At 39.5% G+C, this 24,433-nt stretch overlaps 1 protein-coding gene across 3 annotated transcripts in view; it reads left to right on the plus strand.

The window, feature by feature from the left end:
• MAST2 (microtubule associated serine/threonine kinase 2) overlaps positions 1-24,433 on the plus strand; it is a 140,724-nt gene that overhangs the window by 102,683 nt on the left and 13,608 nt on the right. For 2 of the 3 annotated variants that reach the window (XM_012722391.1, XM_012722392.1), the window contains exons 6-13: positions 6,280-6,355; positions 9,607-9,627; positions 11,364-11,442; positions 13,202-13,356; positions 15,933-16,008; positions 16,963-17,172; positions 21,264-21,365; positions 23,842-23,974. In XM_012722391.1, coding sequence (XP_012577845.1) covers positions 6,280-6,355; positions 9,607-9,627; positions 11,364-11,442; positions 13,202-13,356; positions 15,933-16,008; positions 16,963-17,172; positions 21,264-21,365; positions 23,842-23,974 — 852 coding nt within the window. The remainder of the gene's footprint in view (positions 1-6,279; positions 6,356-9,606; positions 9,628-11,363; positions 11,443-13,201; positions 13,357-15,932; positions 16,009-16,962; positions 17,173-21,263; positions 21,366-23,841; positions 23,975-24,433) is intronic. The other variant, XM_004678949.2, reaches the window with a different exon arrangement.

Below are 24,433 nucleotides of genomic sequence, written 5' to 3' on the forward strand. Positions count from 1 at the left end.
GTCACCTCCGGGGCAGGCGGGAATCGAACTCATGCGGAAGTGGTTTCAGCTTCTTAGTGCAGTGCTTTAACCCGCTGCGCCACCAGGGAGGGCCTGTTCTATATTCTTAATAGCGTTTGGTATTGTCATTGTTTTGGAGTTTGGCCATTTTATTAAGTGCATAGTAGTGTCTCGTTTCAGTTTGCAGATCCTTAAGAATATGATGTTGAACATATTTTCATACATTTATTTGCTATCTATATTACCTTCTTTGACTCGGTGAATATTCAGATCTTTTAAAACAACCTTTAATCAAGTTGTTTACTTATTGTTGAATTTCACATGTTCCTTTTATATTTTTTATAACATACCTTTATCAGATATCTCTTAAAATAATTTCTCCTAGTTAGTAAATTGTTTTCTTATTCTCTTGACATAGTCTTTTACACAGCAAAAGTTATTAATTGATCATGCCTTTGAGGTCTATCTAAAAAGTCATTGCTCTACTTAAAATCATCAAAAATTCATTTATGTTATCTTCTAGAAGCTTTATATACATATTTAGGTTTATGATCTATATTAATTTTTGTGAAAGGTGTAAGGTCAATGTAGATTCATTTTTTTGGGTATATGGATGTTCAGTTGTTCTAATAACTACTTGTTGGACATTGTCTTTTTTTCTATTTTGTTGTCTGCTACTTTGTTAAAGATCAGGTGACTTTATGTGGGCTTATTTCAGTCTCTATTCTGCTTTATTAACCTATTTGTCTATTCTTTCTCTAATACCACACTATCTTGACTGCCATAGTTTTATATAGTAAGTTATAAAGTTGTATTGTTCTCCTTCAATATTGAGTTGGATTTCCTGTGTCTTTTTCTCTTTATATAGCAAACTTTAGAATCAGTTTGTTAATATCTACAAAACAATTTGCTATGATTTTGAATGGGATTAAAATTGAAGAACTGACATCTTGACAATATTGAGTGTTAAATATATTAACATTGACTATCTCTCCATTTTTTTAAGTTCCCGTTTGATATCTTTCATCAAGAGTTTTATAGTTTTTCTCATATAGAACTTACATATGTTTTGTTAGATTTATACCTAAGCTTACCATAATGTAAATGCCAGTGTTTTAAATTTCAAATTCTACCAGATCATTGCTGGTATATAAAGTAAAACATTGAATTTTGTACATAAACCTTATATCCTGTAACCTTGCTATAGTTGCTTATTCCAAGAGTTTTCTGTAGTTGATTCTTTTAGATTTTCTACATCCATCATATCATCTGCAAAGATAGTTTTATTTCTTCCTTCCCAATTTGTTTACCTTTTATTTCTCTGCCTTGTTTTGTTTTATTGTTAACTTGGACTTTCCAGTATGGTACTGAAAAAGTAGTGGTAAGAAGGGCCAGCTTTAGTGGGGAAAACTGTGTTTTTCATCATTAAGTATGATGTTAACTTTAGTTTTTTTTTAATAGATGTTCTTTATCAAGTTGATAAACTGCTCCAAACTTGCTGAGTTTTATTATTAATGGATTTTAGATTTTGTCAAATGTGTTTTTGCAGGTGCAAAACAGAAGATAATTTGAACATGCTTTTTTAAAATACTGTTGATATGATGGGATTATGACATTTGATGTTCATGCCAGCCTTACATACCAGGGACAAATCCCGCTGGGTTATGGTGTGTAATTCCTTACATGTTGTTGGATTTTATTTGCTTATATTTTGTCCAGGATTTTTGTATTTAGGTTCATGAAAGATTATGATCTACAGTTTTCTATTAGTGTCTTTGCCTGGTTTGGGTATTAGGATAATTATGGCCTCATAGTATGAAACTGTGTTTTGATCTTCTGAAAGAGATTGTGGAGTATTGGTATAATTTCTTCCTTAAATGTTTGGTTTAATTGGCCAGTGAGCCCATCTGGGCCCTGTTACTTTCCATTTTGGAAGTTTATCAATTATTGATTAAATGCTCTTAATAAGTACTCAAATTATCTATTCCTTCTTGTTTGGCAGGTTGTATCTTTCACAAAATTGGTGTACTTAATCCAGGTTATCAAATTTGTGAGCATAGAGCTATTCATAATATTCCTTTATTATCTTTTTAATGTCTGTGGAATCCATTGATGTCCCCTTTTTCATTTCTGATATTAGTTATGTATGTATTTTCTTTTTTTAGTTAGCCTGGCTAAAGTCTTAACCATTTCATTGAACTTTTCAGGAAACCAGGTTTGGGTTTTACTGATTTTTCTCTTTCCTGTTTTCACTTTCACTGATTTCTGCACTAGAATTCATTTATTTCTTCTCCTTACTTTGGATTTAATGTGTTCTTCTAGTTCATTAAGGTAGAGGCTTAGACTATTAATTTTAGAACATTTCTAATATATGAATTTAACACAAAACTGCCAAATCCTGTTTTACTGAGTCTCTAACTTTTGATAATTTATATTATCATTTAGCTAAAAATTATTTTAAAATATCATTTATTCTTTGACTTATGTGATTTTAAGTGAGTTATGTCCTTTACAGGTATTTGGATATTTTCCACTTACCTTCTGGTACAGATCTTTGGTTTAATTCCATTGTATTCTGTGAGCAGACATCTGTGATTTCTTTTCTTTAAAATTTGTTACAGTGTTTTTATGCCCCAGAATGTGGTCTACCTTGTTGAATATACATAGTAATTATGTCCAGTTGAAAGATGGTTGAATTCATCTATATGATAGATAGAGGTGTGTTGAAATCTCCAGTCATAATATTCATCTGTTTCTCTGTGTAGTTTTAACAGTTTGCGTTACACAAATACATGATTCAATAGAAACTTTGTTGTTAAACACATACTCATTAAGATTTGTTATGTTTTCTTGGAATATTGACCTATGTTCTTATGTGATGCCACTCTTCATTCCTGACAACTTTCCTTGCTCTGAAACCTGTTCTGTCTGAAATTAATGTAGCTACTGTCACTTTGTTTTGTTTAGTGTTAGTATGGTATATCTTTTAATCTACATGTGTCTTCATATTCAAAAAGACTTTCTTATAGACAACATATAATTAGGTCTTTTTCTAAATGTGTGCTTGGCAGTATTTAGACTGTTGACATTGAAGGTGATTATTAAGCTTTCAACCTCTGTGAATCATAAGTTAATAGCAAGACCCAGTAATCCACTCCTCTGTACTCCCTAATATATAGCCTCACTCCGTCTATCTGTCTTGAATCTATGAGGGCTAGTTATAGTATGGCCTACTCTGTTTATGTCAGTTATCACAGGAACCCTTAGGTATTACTCCCACCTCCTATACTCTTAATTCCTGCAAATCTCTGAGCATTCCCTGTTCTGACCCTTTTTCTGATACCTCTCTGATTCTTGAAATTCTTGCAGTGTACCTTCTGGTATTCATAATCCATTATCAGCAAAATCTTCTATATATCAGCTCAATCTTATTCTCAGAAGGATTAGAACACTTCCTGGTGTCCTGGATACCATTGAATCTTCCCACTGTCAGTTTATCCCAAATGCCACTTCCTGTCCTGCCTACCTAACAGTACTTTATATCAGGACAAAAAAAGAATTGAAGTAGGCTTTGCCAGTAGTGCTTCTAGTTTGGATCAACTCTGGTACTCTGATTAGGTCCATATATGTTAGATTGAATCATAATCTGTAAAGGTATCATGAATAAGAGCAGAGTTCCATAGTATACCCCCACTCATTCCTTTTTCCTCAGCATATTGCAGCTTACTGCAAACATACATAATACCTTGTGATAAGGCTTGGAGAAGGAGGAAATTCACTGGTTGTCTTGTGACAAGTTACTTAAGTGATTGGTCAGACTAAAGTAATGTATTTTTATTTTTTAACAAAATAGCAAGTTTTCAAAATTTGCTAACTGTTAATTTTTAGCAGTATCCTGCCTAGGAGATATTTGAAGGGTTGACAGATGGGTGGAAAGCAAAATATTCATATGTATATGTAATGCAGATTACATTTTACCAATGCAGGAAAATATGTCTACATTTTGAAAGAAATTTGTGCTATTGAGAGAACATTTTGAAAATGGATGCTTGGAAATGTCCCCATATATAGTATTTGTTGACATAAAGTAATGCCACCTACTGAAACAGTTAAATATGCCAATTAAAATATTGGAAATAGAATTTTTTTAACCTTGGAAATGAAAGAAAAGTTAGATTTTGAGCCAACTTGATAAAAATATGAAAACATTATAAACCTTTCCACTAGTTCCCAAGAAAAACTGACATCACAAAAGATAAAAATTTACTATCTCTCAAATTGCAATCCTGAGAAAATCAGAGAAATGAAGGCATCACATTACCTGACTTTTAAACTATACTTTTAAACAACAGTAATTAAAACAATATAGTATTGTAATAAAAATAGACACATGAATCAATGAAACAGAATTGAAAGCTCATAAAAATGTACACATATATATAAATACTTAATTCACGAACATAGAATAGGGAAAGGAACGTCTTTTTAATAATTGATACCGGGGTAACTCAGTGGTCATATGTAAAAGAATAAAGTTGGATCAGGTCTAATTCAGTGCACAAAAATACATTCCAAGTTGATCAAAAAAGACAGCCTACTGAATGGGAGGAAATGTTCACACATTATATAATCAACAAGGACCGAATACCCAAGATATAAATAAAACTTACTCAACTTAATAATAAAAACCAGTAAATACAAGGGAAGAAAATTTGTATAGACAGTTCATAAAAGGGGATATCCAAAAGCCTAATAGGTGGCTTAAAGTCCTACTCTCTAATAACGTGGTTGGTTTTTCTGATGTAGTCAGTCCCTATCCTGAGTCATCACATTCTCATAAACTATCAGACCCTACTATGAATAACAAACTCCTGTCACTTGAGAAATTCCAGGGATTTAGGCGTTTATTCATGAGAACCAAGGAAAGGTGTCACCAAATTTTGTTGTATGCAATAACTCGGTGTAGAATTCTATATCTGCAGTGCTTGTTTTTCTTTCCATAATTTAAAGAAACAGTTCCAATGAGACATCTGATGTGTAGTCTGTGTATCCTTGGCATTACTATAAGCACCTAGAAGATTCTTTGTGTTTAACTCTATTACTTATATCATACCTTTTCCTTAGAAGCCAGTTATTGTTTGTAGGAATCCCCATGTCTAGGGATTTCCCGGAGGCTTTAGCTGGGTTATTTTGGAAACCAACAAAGGACAGCTAGTTTTACATGTTAAGGATCAAACTGAAGGTACTTGTTAATCTGTGATATGGCACTCTTAAAAAATAGATTTTTTAAAAGACCTTGATATTTCTGAGGAGGCCTTATCCTTTTAAAAGTTCTGGCTAAGGAAATAACTACTCCAGATCACTTTTCTCATATCCTGGTGGATTATGTTAGTCAGGATATGGGGTGAGATTGTAGGAGGTTGCCGTAGACATGGAGCATGGAAAACCCAGCATCAGTTCTAGGTTGAGAGCAACTTTACTGTATAAATTGGTGCATTTCATGTAGTTAAGAGATGAGTAGAAGCTGAAAATATCACATCCTCATTAATGTTCACCCAAAGACAGTGCCTCTATATAATTGATACAAAGATGCTATGTCATGTGGTGGGTGGTACATTGTTTGAGAGATCAAAAAATATATATTCACAAAGACATTAAGTGCTATTCTTGTTGTATAGAGATATGAGAAACAATTGGGCAGGTTCATGGCACTTTAAATATATATACTCTGCATAGGAAATGAACTACCAAGAAAATGCAAGGGCATGCTTTACAGATTTAGGGACCTTGTATATGGATTATTTTAAGGAACATTGCTACCCTAAGTCTCCACTTGAAACCACCTGTTTCCCTTAAGTATAAGTATTTCTGTAGGCAGAGATAGATGTGTGAGAGACTTCTAGAACTTCAGGAATACTTTTGCCCTTTGAGAAATGTATGCACATTTGGCTATGCCATCTGCCTGAAATGAGTTCTTCAAGATTTAGGAAAGTTGGGTAGTCAGATTGGAGTCTGAGGTGTTTGTAGGAGGGCAGGAAATTGGCAAATTGCTCTTGAATTTAGAATAGATGTCTGAGAGATAGAGATTGTTACAGGAAACTTGGGAACAAGGGAGAAAGCCTTCCAAAAATTCACAGGGAGAATCATTTAACTGATGACAGGTCTGAAAAAATAACTGTAGGTGCTAATTGCTGGTGCTAGTTGAAAATTTACTTTCTAAGGTCATCTCAGATCTTTTCATAAGTAAATGTCTCACAAAGTTTCTTTTCCTGTCTGCAGGCAACAGTCCCTTGGACAGCCCACGGAATTTCTCTCCAAATGCACCTGCTCACTTTTCCTTTGTTCCTGCCCGTAGGTAAGCTGATAGAAAACCCCTGTGGCAAATATATATGGCATTTGCATGCACAGCAGTTAAATGTCAGCTTCTTGTTTGAGGCGCTGCCCTACCATGTGTGTGACCTTGGGCTACTAGCCATCAAAATTCCTTCCCTAATTTCCTTATTCAAGTCATAATCATCTTGTTCTGCTTTCTAGATACGCTAGGTATTTGTGCGTTTTTGCAAAGACAAGTAGATATTACAAGTGGTTTTATCTTTATAATCCTAAGCACAGGTCCTCAGTATGTTCCAAATCATATTCTCAACTGAAATCTATCCTGGGGTGATTAATGAGAAAATGAGCTCTCCTCTCAGGAGAACCCAATTTATATTCTAACTACTCTAAATCAGCTAGTTCCAAGGAACTAAAATGGGCCTTATATGCCTCTGTCCTTGTCTGTAGAGGAGTTGGGGCCCCTGAGAGCAGATAGAGACCATGGGTCTTCATTTATTTTCTTTTGAGTTTAGAAAGATTTCAGAACCATGCTTATATTCATTCTTCTATTTCAACTCTCGTTTTGAAACAATACAAATTTATCTCAAGAATTCTGGTAGCTCAGCCCATTGCCAAGATAATTACCTGTCCTCTGAAGAAGTGCTGAACTGATTAAGATAATGCAAATCACATGTGTAGGCTCCATACACAAATTTATTACATTTCAGAACACTTAAAAAAAAATTCTTTCTTGACAGAGGTAATGTTCTTTGATTTTATGGGTTTTTTTTTATATATAATATTTTTTTTCTGGTTAGAGCTGATCTTGGGCCTCCAGAAAAATTATGGTTCCAGGTTTTAGAACTTTTTTTTTTTTTAAAGATTTGTTTATTTGTTCATACAGAACTGGGGTACAGGCCAGAGGCTCAGGGGTGGCGAGAGGCTTCACCAGAGACAGTGGGGAGCAGAACAGGCAGATCTACAAAGTACACTGCTGAGGGGAGCAGCAGGTGGGTCAGGAGAGGTCTGCCACGCCATGTGGACACCTCCAGGGCAGGCGGGAATCGAACTCATGTGGAAGTGGCTTTAGCTTCTCAGTGCTGTGCTTTAACCTGCTGCGCCACCAGGGATGGCCGGTTTTAAAACTTTTAATGGATGGAGAATCATACAGCTTGAGGCCAAAGCAGTTTCTATACCTGCACTACTTTTTTTAAAAAGATAATAGTAAAAGAACAGATTCCCAGAAAAGAGCATTAAATTAATAATGAAATGAGAACCCAGAAGAAATCGACCCTTTTCCTCTTGAAGATTCTGTGTAGTTGAAAAAGACATGGGCAGGCGAGGAGAAATTTGATGGCAGACTTGGGTGCTCCCCTGACCCAGCTGCCTTATGTAAACGAAATACCTCTGAGTTTGTCCTGTGGATTCCTCTCACCTATGTTGATGTAACCTCCAATTAGTTAAACAAGGATCTGATAGGACCACTTATAGTTTAAGAATATGTTGGATTGGTGCATTTGTTTTTCCAACTAGGTGAAAAGCCTTACTTATTAGAGACTTCCTGCATCAACTGTGTGTGAACTATAGCCTCATATTAAGGCTGAGCTGTGATAAGCAGGACTTGTCACCAATTTCTGTAGTGGCATTGAGTTATTTTCCAATCAATAAATATTTACTGAAAACTTAGTATTTCCTAACATTCTACTAGGTGTACTTAGTGATATAGTAGTAACAAAATACACATGGACCCTGTTTTCTTGAAATTTACAGAATTAATTTGTTTTGTTCCCTTCATAAGAAATATCCTCTCATATCAGTTAGTTAACTCATTCTTTCACCTTCTATATATCATTTCCTAGGAGAGGTCTTCCCTTACCATAGAGTCTAAAGGAGCCTGGTCATCATTACCTATCACAACAGTTTTGTGCTTTTTTAATACCTGTTATTTTCATACTGATTTGTTTCTATCTTCTCTATTCAGAGTCAAAGTACATTTAACAGATTTTTAAAAAAGATTTATTTATTTATGCATACAGAACTGGGCACAGGTCAGAGGTTCAGGAGTGGTGAGTGGATTCCCCAGAGACAGAGTGGGGAGTAGAGCATGCCAGCTGACAGAACAGAGCAGCGGGAGGGTCAGGAGAGGTCTGCCAGCCATGTGGTCACCTCCAGGGCAGGGGTCGAACTCAGGCTGAAGTGGCTTTAGCTTCTTAGTGCTGTGCTTTAACCTGCTGCACCACCAAGGAGGGCCTTAACAGATATTTTAATGTGCTGGAAACTGTCTTCTGGTATGTAATAAGTACTCTTATCATTGCTTGTTGATTGAATGGTGAAGAATAATAGCTAGCAAACAGACATAGTTATAAATGTTGATTAAGCACCATGAAGGAAAAGAATATGATGCTGCATGAAAGAGTAGGAAGACACTGGAACTGCTGAAAATACGCTGGTGTTCATATGATGTGTCTCTGAAGAACTGACTTTTAGGCTGAGACTTGAAGAATAAGAAGGAGCTAGCAATGTTGGAAGTATTGCTGTAAATGTGTAAACTGTGTGAGGCAGAGAGAATGTAGCATATTACATTGGCCCTGTGTCTGCTTTAGTCCTTGCATTTCAGGACTATGACCAGCTGTGGGATCTGGTTATTATCACTCACTTCCAAATAGTTCAATGCTGGGAACATCGAACCATAGGCTGTCACCTTACAGTACAGTAGAAAAGAGAACTTCGACCCTGCCAAAAAGGGTACTCAGGAATTGGGTTTCCAAAGTTATTGAGGTCAGACTTGAATCTTACTATTAACATAATAGTTTGGAATATAGCACACAAAAAAGAGATGAATGCGACACTAAAGATCCATCAGTCCCACAGTTTTACTTAGAACTTCCACACATTCTTTTCTTTTTAAAAAGATTTATGTATTTATGCATACAAGAACTGGGGTACAGGCCAGAGGTGCAGGGGTGGTGAGAGGATTCACCAGTGACAGAGTGGGGAGCAGAACAGGCAGATCGCAAAGTACACTGCTGAGGGGAGCAGCAGGTGAGACAGGAGAGGTCTGCCACGCCATGGGGATCACCTTCCTGGCCAGGGATTGAACTCATGCTGAAACTGCTGTGGCTAGCTCCTAGCTCCTTAGTGCTACACTTTAACCCATTGTTGCCCTCCACACATTCTTGAACAGGTTTTCCTTGGCCCAGTTGGACCAAATGCCAGGGATCAAACAGATCAGGAATCAGAATTACTCTTCTGATTCCTTTGTTTCTCACTGTAATATACCTCTTTTCACTACAGCCATGGCCACAGAGCAGACAGGTAAATGTGGATGTAAATGGGAAGAGGGCTGGGAAACTTGAGCATGGCCAAATTTGTGAGCTTATGCTTGGCGAGAAGTGATTGTGATGAGTTTTCTTACTGGGTATAAACATTTGGCCTTCATATCTAGGAAGGGGCCCAGTGGGAGCCCCCTCCACCTGCTGGAACCAAGGCTCAGAGCTCATATGCCTGGAAGCTGGAATTGCTGTACAGTTCCTAGGGACAAGTTGCCCTTCCCATAGTTTTATGCAGTTGCCCAGTGAGATGATCAGATAGATGAAATAAAGACATTCTGTAGTGGCACTCTTTTCTGACTTTGGTGACCCCTGTATTTTTTTGGCTTTCAGAGAAATGACTGCCATATAATTGATTTCCATTTTTATCTAAAAGAGGAAAAACCACTTGTGAAAAAGTGTTTTTGCAAGGATTTGTGAAATTCTTCACTCAGTTAGACTGGTCTCATTTTGCTGAACTCTGTTTTCCTGGAGCTAACTTGCTTTCTGATGTGGTAGTCCCAGGACACAGCAAAAAAGAGAAAATCAGATCTAAGTATCCTCCTGGATGTTTCTTTGCTTCAGAGACTAGGTTCCAGCAGGGGTATTTACATGTACTGAATGGCTAGGTGGCATGAAGTTTGAGTTCTTTGCATGTGGCATGGAACCCTGGACAGCCCCCTTACCAAACATAATAAGGACAGCTGCAAGGTAAGGTTTTGGGGTGGAGAGGAATGCTTCAAAAGAAGTCTCAGCAAGATTGGTTCTTCTTTTTCCTTCTACCTCTTCCTGCCTCTCCCCAATACCCTGGAGCATATAACTCAAATACCTGGATTTCTCTGAAAATTGAGAGTATTGAACTTAACTTTTAAAGAGCATACTATTGCTGATGTCCCGAAGTTCTGTGAGTAACAACAAAGAAATGTTCCTTTAACTGCAACCAGAGTAGGCTATACTCCCATCCTGATTGAGTTAGAGTATTTCCCACAGCCCAAGAAAGAATCACTTGTCTACTTATAAAAGCTTCAGATCAGATATCTACTTGATCTTTTCTCCTCTACAGCAAAGCAAATAAATGTAGTTGTCTATGATGAGAACTTGAACATAAACCTTCTCAAGAACAACAGGAAGCCTGTCCTCATATCCTGTGTACAACCATGGCTAAACCACTTCACTCTTTCATAAGATGACTGTCACTCAGGCAAACCTTCTCAAAGATGGGGTTTCAGGGTCTTAATGGATCCTAGTTATCTTTTGATTACTTGCCATGGATTGATTCATACCCATCCTCAGATGGTAGTCTGTTTCTTGATTGTCAGCCTGGTGGCCTAGGGAAGACCAAAGAGCCCTTCGCCTGGAGCTCCCAAAAAAACAAAGAAAATCACTTAATTTCCATGGCAATTTTCTCCTTGTGATAATGCCCTTCAATTGTATGTCATTGCATAATTGAATAAAGGTGTTTGAGAATACAAATATTTTTATTACAAAACTCTACAGTATTGTATAACAGGAGTTCATATTCGAACTTGTGGACTCTTGTACAGTCACAGATAGCTGTCTTTCAGTAGAGAAAATGCAGAAGGTCCAATGAAGGAGAGAGAGATGAAAGCATGTACTGGACCAAGCAGTGCTGTAAGGAAGAGCCTGTCAGTAACCAGCTGCTTCACACAAAGGAAAAAGGAATTAGGTGCTAGGCTTAAGTGGGGAACTATAGAAACTGCCTAATAGTCATCTCTTATATAGGACTGATGGACGACGCTGGTCTTTGGCCTCTTTGCCTTCTTCGGGCTATGGAACCAACACTCCTAGCTCTACTGTTTCAGTAAGTAGGCACATCTGTGACTGCCTCCATCACCCCACAGAAATTCCCTGAGTTCTTGACCCTTAACACATTACAAAGTGGCCGTCAACTTTTCCTCCAGAATTAGTAAACCTGGGTTGCTTGAGGATGAGTCTGAATGGGGCAGAGGGCTGTGGGCCCTTAATAACCATAGCCTTTAACATTAAACAACTTTGGAAAGAATTAAGTGACATGCATTCTGAGTGTCTGGTTTTTTTTTCTTTTTTCTTTAAGATTTAAAAAAAAATTTATGCATACAGAACTGGGTACAGGCCAGAGGTGCAGGGGTGCTGAGAGGATTCACCAGATAGAGTAGGGAGCAGAACAGGCAGATCACAAAGTACACTCACTGCTGAGGGAAGCAGTGGGCTAGACAGGAGAGGTCTGCTGCGCACTGGGGGTCATCTCCCTGGCTGGGGATTGAGCTCTCCCTGAAGTGGCTGAGGCTAGTTTTGCAGTGCTTCCCTTTAAACTGTTGTGCCACCAGGAATGACCCTGAGTTTTTGTTATTCTTAGGGGAGTCAGAATAGGCCTTGGGGGTGAACTTTTTACTAGTGAGGCCAAGTGTAGATGCTCCTAACCACAGTTGCTCTACTCTTCCCCAGCTTGTTTCTAGAATTACAGACAAGAACAGATTACCCTCCCATGTCCCAGAAACTTAGATCTTCCTCACTTTTCACCTTTTCAAGAAAGAAGGGTAAAATTATTGTTATTTGATAACCAGATTTGATGTGCATCAGCAAACAAGATGGCCCTATCTTTAAAACATTTAGTTAGGTTTCTTTTAGAAAAGGTTTTAACCTAAGATACAATAGATGTCCTGATTGCTACTTTGTACACTTGACCCTAAAATGAGTCTTCCTCTTAAGCAACTCTTAATTGAAGTGTGGCTGATAGTTTGGCAAACTTTATAAAATTCCAATTTGTAGGTATTTTAGGCTCACTATGATTGATTTCTTCATGTCTTCACCATTCTCCAGATCTTCTCAGCTCAGTTTGTCTATAGTCATAAATCCCACACAGGGTAAGGAGCATTAATCCCTACCTGACCCTAGATTTTACTCTTAAATTAATCCACAGATCCTGTTGGCCTTTTGGCAGCTGTTCAATTTCTGATTGTTCCCTAGTAAATAACCCATTCTCCATAATCCTTTACTAAAACAGGTGCTTTTTTTAAACACATACACATGATCACATTCTTGTTCAGTAAATTTTAATAGACTAAACAAATTACAGTAGCTTATTTCATTTGGTACCACCTTTGGTTTCAAACCAAACATCTTGTACAATGCATAGAGCTGGGAGCTGGCTGTGCTGCACAGACCAGTTGAAAGGGATGGCTCATGGCCTTCCAAATTTGGGCTAGCCCAGGCCTGACCTGTGCTGTTGTTTTGGTGTGGGCAGTGGCCTGTCACGGCTGCTGGGGCCCAGGATATGTTTCATCTGGAGCCATGTCAAGTGAACATGGATAACCTATAGCACCAAGTCATGAGCAGCTAGTTCGTGTTAGCCACATGCTCACGAAGATGCTTGAATCTTGACTTCCTCAGGTTGAAAACACTAAGGAGGTCGGCGTGAATGCAGTCAAGCATGGTGAGGGCTGAAGGGACCAAGGGTAAAATACCTGCTTTGGTTGACTTTGGATTCACCTAACTGAGAAGTCCTGACCATTTCAGCTCTCCATTCCTGGAATGCCCCCGACAGGTCTTTAAGGATATTTTAAAAATGTTTTTTCTTCTAGTCTTCGTGCTCCTCGCAGGAAAAGCTACACCAGTTGCCTTTCCAGCCTACAGCCGATGAGCTGCACTTTTTGACCAAGCATTTTAGCACAGAGAGTGTACCAGATGAGGAGGGCCGGCAGTCTCCAGCCATGCGGCCCCGCTCCCGCAGCCTCAGGTAAGGAATGCTCTCTGTCCACTATCACAGTACATGTGGAACTCATTTGTTTGCATAGGATCAATGACTGCAAACTTATTCTGCAATGGGGGCAAGATAGTAATAGGTTCCACAAAATAGGTTTTGTGGAAACACCTTATACTGCCATTGTAGTGTGTGAACACACCCATGGACTTTATATAAGCTTTATTTATGAAATCAGACAGTGGGCCACATTTGGCTATTACTGGCCAACCCCTGGCATAATATATTGGCACAACTTGAATGAATCAGGTCTAATTAAGCTCAAGCCCTTTTTGCCTTTGGGTACAGCTCAGTTCACTAGCTGAAGAGATACCTAGAGATGCTGTCTAGTTGGTCCTCTCTTTTTTCTTTAAAGATTTATTTATTTATGCATACAAGAACTGGGCACAGGCCAGGTATGCAGGGAGTGAGAGGATTCACCCGAGACAGAATGGGGTGCAGAACAGGCAGATTGGCTGAAGTATACTGCTGAGGGGAGCAGCAGGTGAGACAGAAGAGACCTGCTGGCCATGTGGGTCAGTTGCCTGGCCAGGGATCAAATTCTTGCTGTAGTGGCTGCAGATAGCTTTATAGTGCTGCACTTTAACCCCTTGAACCACCAGGGTGCCCCCTCTTTTTTTCTTTTGAAGTAGTTTGTAATTGATATATTTTTTAGATTCCATTCTGTTAAAGCAGATAATAATATCAAATTTGATGATTACCTGCCTTAGAACCCAGAGTCCAAATGTTTATGAACTCAGGCAGCTAAAACTGCCTGTAAAGACATTTGTGACAGACTTGGAAAAGAAGCCTGTTCTTCATCAGAGGCAAAATCAAATACTCATCTGAATTTCATTTCCCTGAATCACATGTGCTCATCTAACCAAAAAAAACATCAATAGCTGATTTATCTGTGAATTCATTTGTGCCAAAATCCCAGGTTAAGATAGGCTAGAGATGAAAATGAGTATGGTTTTAATGTCTGAGCTCAGTTTTCCATTGGGAAATAATGAATATTCAGGGTTGATCCAGAGGAGCAGTGCTTCCCAGGAAGAATCCCCTCAGGTAGTGTTGGCACTGCAGGCAGCAGGGACTAAGCTGAGCCAGACCTCAAAGACCAGTACTAGGTGTACAGTGTCAAGGATTAAAACTATACATGAGTGAAAATGGAGCCGGATCCCCATTGTCTACCTGAATCTTTACTTTTTGTAGCCCTCTCAGACCAGAAGGTACCTTTTCCCCCCCCCAAAGATTGATTTATTTATGCATACAGAACTGGGGTACAGGCCATATGTGCAGGGACATTGAGAGGATTCACCAGAATCAGAGTGGGGAGCAGAACAGGCAGATTGATGAAGTACACTGCTGAGGGAGCAGCAGGCAAGACTGGAGAGGTCTGCTGCACCATGTGGATCACCTCTGGGGCTGGGATCAAACTTCCACTGAAGAGGCTACCAGCTTTGCAATGCTGCGATTTAACCCATTGCGCCACCAGGGAGGGCCCCAAAATGTACCTTTTAGGCCCATTTGTAATTACAAATTGTAATTCCTGCTGTATCACTCTTGAATACTTGGTAAAATGTACTGAATCAGCAGGCAAACCACAGCCCACTTCAGGGAAGAAAGAGAGAAATAGTTTTGAACCTCTATTATCTGGGATCATATGTCAGGGACACCGAACTGATTAGACCTAAATATTCATTCACTTGTGTGGCTCAAACTTTGATGTCATTTATGGGATGTAACCACACATGGGCTAAGGGGAAGAACTGACCCAGGATTTTAACTTACTGTAGGCTGAATTGACCTCATTTGTTCCCTAATCAGAAAGCAAGTTAACCCCATTGCCTACAGCTTGTTCAGGAAAAAATGTCTTTTTTTGGGCAGTTGTTTGACTTAATGTATTTATTTATTTATTTATTTTTAAAGATTTATTTATTTATTCATGTAGAACTGGGGTACAGGCCAGAGATGTGGAAGGTGAGAGGATTCACCAGAGACAGAGTGGGGAGCAGAACAGGCAGATCGACGAAGTACACTGCTGAGGGGAGCAGCGGGCGGGTCAGGAGAGGTCTGCCTCACCATGTGGATCTCCTCCGGGGCAGGTGGGAATCGAACTCATGCTGAAGTGGCTTTAGCTTCTCAGTGCAGTGCTTTAACCCGCTGCGCCACCAGGGAGGGCCCTGTTTGACTTAATTTAACTACAAACACATGTTGGTTGCACTCAGTCCCACTGGCCAAAGTGAAGTAGACCCAGAGAGTCCTGTTTTGGGGGAGGTCATCCTAGGAAAGCAACCAGTGGGCTTGAGAGTGATCTCCTATTTTCCAGGCCTCCTCAGGCCTTGGCAAGTGCCTTTGTGAAAGCCACACTTCTTACAGGAAGGGAGCCTAACTTCAGTTAACACAAGATGTGCTGGCAGCTTCAGGAATAAGGAAGACTCTGGAATTCATTATGCATTAAGTGGGAATGTGTGGGTACTGCAACAATGGGAGGAGAGGGCTTGTGGGACAGCCATTTTCTTCTCTGTAGTTTCATAGCACTTAAGTAACACAGTTGTTTCTTTCTTATTTAGTCCTGGACGGTCCCCAGTTTCCTTTGACAGTGAAATAATAATGATGAATCATGTATACAAAGAAAGATTCCCCAAGGTAAGGATCTGGTTAAAAGGAAGCTGGTAATGCCCTGATGATGCCTGCCTACAGCCAGCCTCAAAACTGAAGGGGTGGAAAAGTGGGGTGAAGGGATGGATTCTATCTCTAGAGGTGATCAAGAAGAAAAGAAAGGCATCCAGGAGGAAGAGGGTCCAAGCACACACAGAAACACATACCTCTGCCTATACTCCCCCTGGAAATCAGAAATTGCCACAAGATAGTAAACAAATAAAGTCCAAGTCCTATCTAGGCAGTAGGAACTTGTTTACTGGTGTGTTTTGGGGCCTCAGTAAAGCTTCTAAGCCAGATCCCTATTCTGCTTTTGGGAATCCAGGCAGGCTCATATCTCCAGTAAACATTCGTTGAATAGCCACTTAGCTGACTTGGTTCCTATGGTCAACTAAGAAAATACTGAGGTAAATCAAGCTCTATCTGACTTGAAGAAATTCCCAGTCCAGAGAAAGGTTTAGAAGCCAGCTATGCCCATTCATTAAGTTTATACAGTTGATAGGTCCATTGGAAGCACAGAGAAAAGGAAACACTAGTTTGCCTGGAGGAGTCAAGACTTCCTATAGGAGAAATGATGTTTAAACTGAGATTAGGAGTAATAGGAGATTGTCAGGCCGGATTTGCAGGGTGGAAAAGACTCACACAGAGAACAACATAATCAAAATAATAAAAGGAAGAAAGAACAACAAACAATTCTGTGTCCTTAGAGCCAAAAGTACAAGCCCTTTAAGAGGTAGGAGAAACCACCAAATGATAGGGGGACCTTGATTATAATGTTTTGATTTGATTAAAAGGTGATTTTTTCAGGTCTTCAGTTACTAGGTTTTGCAAATGGAACATCAGGAAACTAGGATCACAGAGCCCATCTTCAGGTCCTTCATGCTGAGCTCCAACAGAGGTGAGACTAGAAGGAAGTATAACTTTTTCTGCTTTTATCCCCAGGCCACTGCACAAATGGAAGAGCGTCTAGCAGAATTCATTTCCTCCAACACTCCAGAAAGCGTGTTGCCTCTGGCAGATGGAGCCTTGAGCTTTATTCAACATCAGGTTATTGAAATGGCCCGAGATTGCCTGGATAAATCTCGAAGTGGCCTCATTACATCACATTACTTCTATGAACTACAAGAGAATTTAGAGAAACTTCTACAAGATGTAAGTGTCCTTATGCTGGAACTCTGATGAATCCTCTACACAGTTGTGGATTATTCATCCCAAGCTTGGAATAAGGCATTAGTGGTGATCCCAGTCTTCTCAGCCTGCTTTCCACCTCTAGGTCTCCTTACCATTGTGCAGGGCTCACCCCCAAATCTGGCACTGATGGATGGGGTTCCTCCTCTTCTGCATTACTGAGAGAAGCCTACTTATTATCAAAACAATTCCATTCTGTGATCCTCTCTCTAAATCTACTCCAAATATGTATTACTCTGCCAGAGACTTCCAATGGTGGTAGTATTTATAGCCATTTGACTGGGATATTTATAAACAAAAGCCAAAAAAGTAGCCCCATCAACTAAAGTGGGCTCTCTTCCAGTGGAAATTGTGGTGTAACACCATTTCTCCTTAGCCAAGGGAAAGCATGTCTGAGACTTGCCCTATGAGTCCATCTGTTGCTCACATTTTATTTGCATGGTGAGAGGTTCTATAGGAGCTTACACAGTGTGAAAAGTCTCTGAGAGGCTTGAAAGGTAAACTATTACAGTTATGGTCAAAATCAAATCATATGCTGAGTTCCGAACACTGCATCATGCTCTGGTGTTTAATTTTTCTGTGGCTCTCCAGTAAGCCAGATCAGTTACTCCTTTTACATTATCAGTAAAATTTTAAGGAGAGGAGCTGTATCTTCTTACTAGGACTCAGTCCAGAACTCTTTATTCGCCTTCAGACCTAAAACCTTCCTCTGGTGTAGCAGCAAATGAGCTGGGAACCTGGTGCTAATTAATGATCAAATAGGATTTTATTGTGTTAGTCTGGAAATCATAAACAGGTAATTGTTTTTTAATTTAGGGAATTGTTGAGTCTAAGAAAAAGCATCAGTTATTGTCAATTATTGAAAATTTCTTATATATATAATATGCAGCAGATGTTTTCTGTTCCCTAGAAGACAGTGAAAAATGTTTTAATAGGTGAAAGAGTATTTCCTTCTACAAAATTTTTCTGATTTCAAAATACTTAAATTCAAACATTGTAGGCATAGTAGGTGAGAAAGCTGAAGTCCCGTGAAAATCACCAGCAGCAGCTATGTCTTTCTGTTCAGGGATAACTTTCTTACAGTTCAATGAGTAAGAATAAGGGGTCACAGCATCAGATATAAATTATTATTTAGGGTATCTTCCAAGTTTGTTTGTACATCTAAAGTCAGTCATCTAAAATGCTGTAGTCAGAGCCTTTCCCCAAATCTTCAGGCATTTGACCAAACTCATTGTCCTCGGGAGTAGGTCATTTGATGCTATGTAGAAAGAGCACTGGATATATAGCCCATATATTTATCTATTTCCTTTTAAAAAAAAAAGATTTGTTGATTTATGCATATAAGAGCTGGGATATAGAGGTGTAAGGGGTTGAGAGTATTCACCAGAGATACAGCAGGGAGCAGAACAGGAAGATTACTGAAATACACTGTTTAGGGGGGACGCTGGGGGAGACATAGAGAGGTCTGCTGCACCATGTGGGTCCTGCTGCGCCTGTGTCCTGCTGCAGTGGCTGCCAATAGCTTCATAGTGCTGAGACTTAACCCCTTACACCACCAGAGAGGCCCTACCTATCTCCTAGTTCTTTGGGCCCCAGCAACACAGGAGGAAAAACTTATTCAGTGCAAGTTCTGACTCAAGAAACTTGCTGCTTTCCTGGGGCTATACAACCAAAAACACATTTTTAGTTATAGCTGTTGTTTATTAAAGTATATACTGTATGCCAAACGTTACACTGAGTATCCTGTATGAATTATCTCACTTTTGTTTACTATAGTAAGTATGCTTGATGAACTCTTAAGTAGAGGTGAGGTCTGAGACTCACCTTTAGCATTTTCCTGGGGTCAAGGAAAATGCTGAAGGATCTTATGAGGAACTTAAATTTTATTATGAAAGCCACGGGGGATCATTGAATAGTTTCAAATTGAAAAATGATGGGGTGAAGTTTATATTTAAAATAATAAAAAATACTGTCATCGATGAAACATTTAACACATTGTAAACATTATTTTTTTAATTATTCTAATTCCATCTTCATAATAGTACTATAGAAAGATACTATTAGTCCCTAAATCTGTAGATGAAGCCTGAATGGGCTAAGTTAGGCCAAAGTAACTCTTAAGTAGCAGAGCTAGAACCCAAGCACAAGTTTGTCTTATTCCACAAAATAAGCTCATACATTTCCAAACATTTAGTTAACAAACATTGATTGACATCTGCTGTGTTAGAGGCATTATGCTAGGTATAATATGTGAAGGGAAAAAAAGATACAACCTCACCACTTACAAAGATCCTACAGTGTAGCAACAGAGACAGCCACCTAACTGAACAGTGATATATTACCATATGGCATTAGCAGACAGCAGAAGACATAGAAAAGGGAGGAGTTACTTCTTGTTCATGAGCACACACAGATGCACATGTATAAGAGAATGGGGCAGGGAGTGTAAAGAAAGCTTCACAGAGTTGATATTTGGGCCAAGTCTCTAAAAAATAAGTAAAGGGCCCTCCCTGGTGGCGCAACAAGTTAAAGCGAAGCACTATGAGCTAAGTCCATAGCCACTGCAGCATGAGTTCAGTCCCCAGTCAGGGAGGTGATCCACATGGCATGGCAGACCTCTGCTGACCCAATCACTGCTCTCCTCAGCAGTGTATTTCCCCTCAGCCTGTTCAGCTCCCAATTTCTCTGGTAAATCCTATCACTCCCTGCACCACTGGCCTATACCCCAGTTCTTGTATGCATAAATAAGTAAATCTTTTTAAAAAAAGAAGAAAGAAGATTTCACCAGATATTCCATTCGCTCCATTTCATAACCAGTTTTTTAAATGGTCCTCATACTGTTTTCCTTTCAGCCTATTATCTATTCAGTCCTCTATTTTCCTTTCTCATTGTTCCACCAGGACTGTTTCAGGCAAAAGTCACCAAGGAACTAATTGGCCAATTGCCAAATTCTGTGAACTCTTTTTCTCCTCAGCTTTCTTCTCCCTTCTACATAACTTTCTACAATGAATACCCCTCTTAGAGCTGCCCCTCCCCTCAGTTGTCATCCTACTTTCATCTCCATCCTGATGCCTTTTCACATGTGCATTCTCTGCCCATCCCTTAAATGCTGGTGTTTCAAAGAGGACCATCCTGAGGGTCTGTTCTGCTCTTCACCGTCTCCCTGGTCAACCACATCTGCTCCTATGACTTTATCCTCACACTGATGACTCCCTCCCACCTGTGTCTACTGAGTTCCAGATCATTTTTTAGCTCCTCTGTTTGACTTTCCCAGATTGGTTAGTATTCTTGGTTGTAACTAATAGAAAACCAACTCAGAATAGTTTAATCAGGAAAGTGAGACTAATAATAAAGATAAAAAGAATTTGAAGACAGGAATGCAAGCAGCCCTTGAAAAGGACCAAGTACAAAGCCCAGGAAGTATTCACCCTCCTCAATTCAATTTTTCTCTACTGGTGGATAGCACCAGCCCTTTTCACTAAAGATTAGATTTGTACAGTTTTGCAATGCTGACATTAACAGTGGTCTTTCCACCCATTTTTAAGTCCCTAAGAAAGTAACCTACTGGTAATCTTTTGGAGATAAGAGGAAAGATGCACCCATGCAATACAAATGTGACTTCTAGAATCAGATAATTTCTATAAAAAAGAGAAATATTCCTGGGCTGAACAAATACCCAAGAAAGAATCTAATGAAGGTACCTGAAATTCTTCATGTCCAAAACAAATTTTCCATCTTCCTCCCTTTACTCTTTAGAGTATTATATTTCCTTACCTATTCTCATTCAAACTATTTATCTTCTTTTATTTCCTATTTCATTAGGAGTTCACTGAAATGTCCTTAAAACTGACATTGCAGTTAACCTTCCATACTCACTTCTTCCATACTCACTTCTTCCACAGCTCAAGCCTACTCAGTAAACTACCTCCAGTTTCTTCTGTCCATTCTTCTCCATTTTCACTGCCTTAATTTTGCCTTTTTCACCTGAATTATTGTAATAGATAAATCACAATGGGCTATGTGATATACTTAAGCAACCTTTGTCTTTTCTATAGGCTCATGAGCGTTCAGAGAGCACAGAAGTAGCTTTTGTGATGCAGCTGGTGAAAAAGCTGATGATTGTTATTGCCCGGCCAGCTCGTCTTCTGGAATGCCTGGTGAGTAGACTCCAGAACAGTTAGTGAGGGGCTTGGAAGAATGGGAGTGGAAGCTGTAAAGGATATATACAAACAGCAAAGCTACTTCCATTCCTACTGCTAATGTACTTATTTAAATAGAATATGAAAGCATGGGGAACCAAAGGAGTTCCTATGAGGAAAAATAAATGGTCCTGAGGGGGCTCCTTTATTTAATAATTTAGCAGTGCTTTACTGAGTATCTCTTCATGCTAAACACTGGATATACAAACATGAAGAGAGCAGTCCCTGGTCCAAGAAGCTTGCTCTATAGCTCCCTGCTTCTCTGAGATTGGTTGTGAACATTCCTGACAGGCAGGGGGCTTGGGACCAGTTGAGTAGACTAAACTCAGTTGAAACCAAATTGCTGGGAAGACAGCGTATGCTTATTATGATCAATTTGGAAGTGACCTGTAAGCTTTGTCACCATTCTTATCCCTGAATTAAGGTTGGTTTGTTAGTACCTTAGGTATAAGGTATGGAGATGTGTGAATAATATTTGTAATATTGCAAGAAATGTTAACGTTGAGTTAAGTACAAGGTGGGAACTTGTAGGAACTCTATTATCCCATGAAAGCTCCCCAGGAGACATGAGGTTCATTTGTGTTTGCCAGGTATGAGGCATGGAAAGGAGCATTTGATAGAGTAAGCATGCTTTTGAGAATTAGTAAGGAATAAATCTGGAAAGTAGACCATGACAAGGCCATTAGGTTGTTGGACTGTCAACTTAATAGTTTGCCTTTGTCCTTAAGGACACTTGGAGCCATCAGAAAATTTAAATAAGAATGTGACATGGCGTGCCCTCCCCGGTGGCACAAGGGGTTAAAGCGCAGCACTATGAAGCTATCCGCAGCCACTGAGCACAACTCTGATCGTTGGTCAGGGAGATGACCCACATGGCACAGCAGACCTGTCCTGTCCTGCCTGCTGCTCCTCTCAATAGTGTATTTTGGTGGCTCCTCCTGTTCTGCTCCTCACTCTGTCCCTGGTGAATCCTCTCATCCACCCCCCACACCTCTGGCCTACATCCCAGTTCTACACAAAACTAAAAAATAAAAAGAACGTGACAAGATCAGATTTACTTTTTAAATCAATTTTAGTAATGTATAATTTATATGACAAGATATATCCCTTTTATATTTCACTGAGTTTTATCAAATGCACACCTATATAATCACCACCGCAGTTGAAATAGAGAACATTCTATCACCTCAAATAGTTTCCTTGTGCCTCTTTTCAAGAGTTAATCTGTTTTCTCTCTCCACTTTGCCCTCACTCTTAGGTAACCACTGATTATCAGTCTTCTATACAGTTTCATATAAAACAAATCACATAGTATATCTTTTTTCATTCAGCATGTTTTGAGGTTCATACATTTTGATGTATACATCATTAACTGGTTTCTATTTATTTCTGAGTAGTTGTCGATCATTTTTACTTCTAGGGAAGATTACTCTGACTACAGCATGGATAGTAAATTGGAAGTGAGGTCAGGTTGAGCCAGGAAATCAATGCAGAGGCACTTATAACATTTCATGTAAAAGGTGAGAGTGGCCTGAAGTAGGACAAAGGTAGGAGAATGGAAAAGAGGTGAATAGAGTGATACTTACCAGGTAGGCACTGACTAGATTGAAACTAAGGAGGAGCAGGATGTGAAAAAGCACTTCAGGCTTAGCTAGGTTATATGGAGATTAGATGGGAGTATACTTCTCCAGAATAATAAGACCAGAGGAGAGGAAAGCAGTAGAGGGTGGGGTGTGATCAAACCAAGGACCTGTCCCTCAGGAACATGAAGTCCAGAATTAAACAGGCCCATGGAATCAGGACTAGGATTGAATGCTGATTTTCTGTTCCTTCCTACCTCTGTGACCATGGACAAATCAGTGTATCTCTGTGAGCCTTAATTTCCTCAGCAAGGTTACATAGGTGTTGTTGGGGTTTAGCTCAGAGTGTGGCATTTGGTGGTCACTCAGTAATTGGAACCCTCATTATTATGTGATCTATGCAGACAGGGATTGCTATGCTCTGTTCCACATGGGTGCCCTGGTCCTAGCACAGAAAGGTGCTCAGTAAGTATCTGAGCACATGCATGCACTACCAGGGCTAGAAGCCATAGTTGAGAGTGTGCCAGGACTGCTCCTCTGGGGTTGGTTGTGAACATACCTGGCAGGCAGAGGAGTTGGGACCAGCTGCGTCCCAACTAAACTCAATTGAAATCAAATTGCTGCGAAGACAGCATATGCTTAGTATGACCAATTTGGAAGTACCTGTAAACTTTGTCACCATTCTTATTCCTGAATCTTGTTTCAGGGTATTGAGGGGAAGGGGTCACCAAGAGACCATCACCAAGAGAAAGTCTTCTTGTCTGTCCTATTCTGGGTATATGCTATAAAACCAGAGAATCCAGCTGCCTTCCCTTGTAGCACTTAACACTAACTATTTCTCTCCTCTGGTATAGGAGTTTGACCCTGAAGAGTTCTACCATCTGTTAGAAGCAGCTGAAGGCCATGCCAAAGAAGGACAAGGGATTAAATGTGACATTCCCCGCTACATCGTTAGCCAACTGGGCCTCACACGGGATCCCCTAGAGGGTAAGCATGCTCTGTGGTGGCTGCAAAGAGGCCCCATAGCAAACACATTCTATCAGCAGGGAAGCTACTTGGAGAAGAGGCTTAGATTGGATATGGACACAACCTAGCATCAGGGCTGTAAGAGAAACTGTACATTCTCTCATAAAAATATCCCTTACTTTGGAATTTTTCTCATCATCTGTGTAACATGACACAACCTGATTGAATTTAGAGCTTGAAATCAAAAAGAGGTCAGTAATCTCTCTTTCAATCTCATTTTCAAAATAGATCACCTCTCTGTATTATTTACCTCCCCTCATACCATTTTACAGGTGTCTTTGGGGTGGTGGGTGGTCTGAGGCCTTAAAAAATTAATGCCATTCCAAAGATAAATAGATGGGACTACATCAAGTTAAAGAGCTTCTGTACAGCAAAAGAGACATTACTAAAAACAAACAGAAAGATCACTAATTGGGAAAA

This window comes from Condylura cristata, unplaced genomic scaffold (assembly GCF_000260355.1).
Source record: "Condylura cristata isolate star-nosed mole 26May11 unplaced genomic scaffold, ConCri1.0 scaffold00008, whole genome shotgun sequence".
Taxonomy (NCBI): domain Eukaryota; kingdom Metazoa; phylum Chordata; class Mammalia; order Eulipotyphla; family Talpidae; genus Condylura; species Condylura cristata.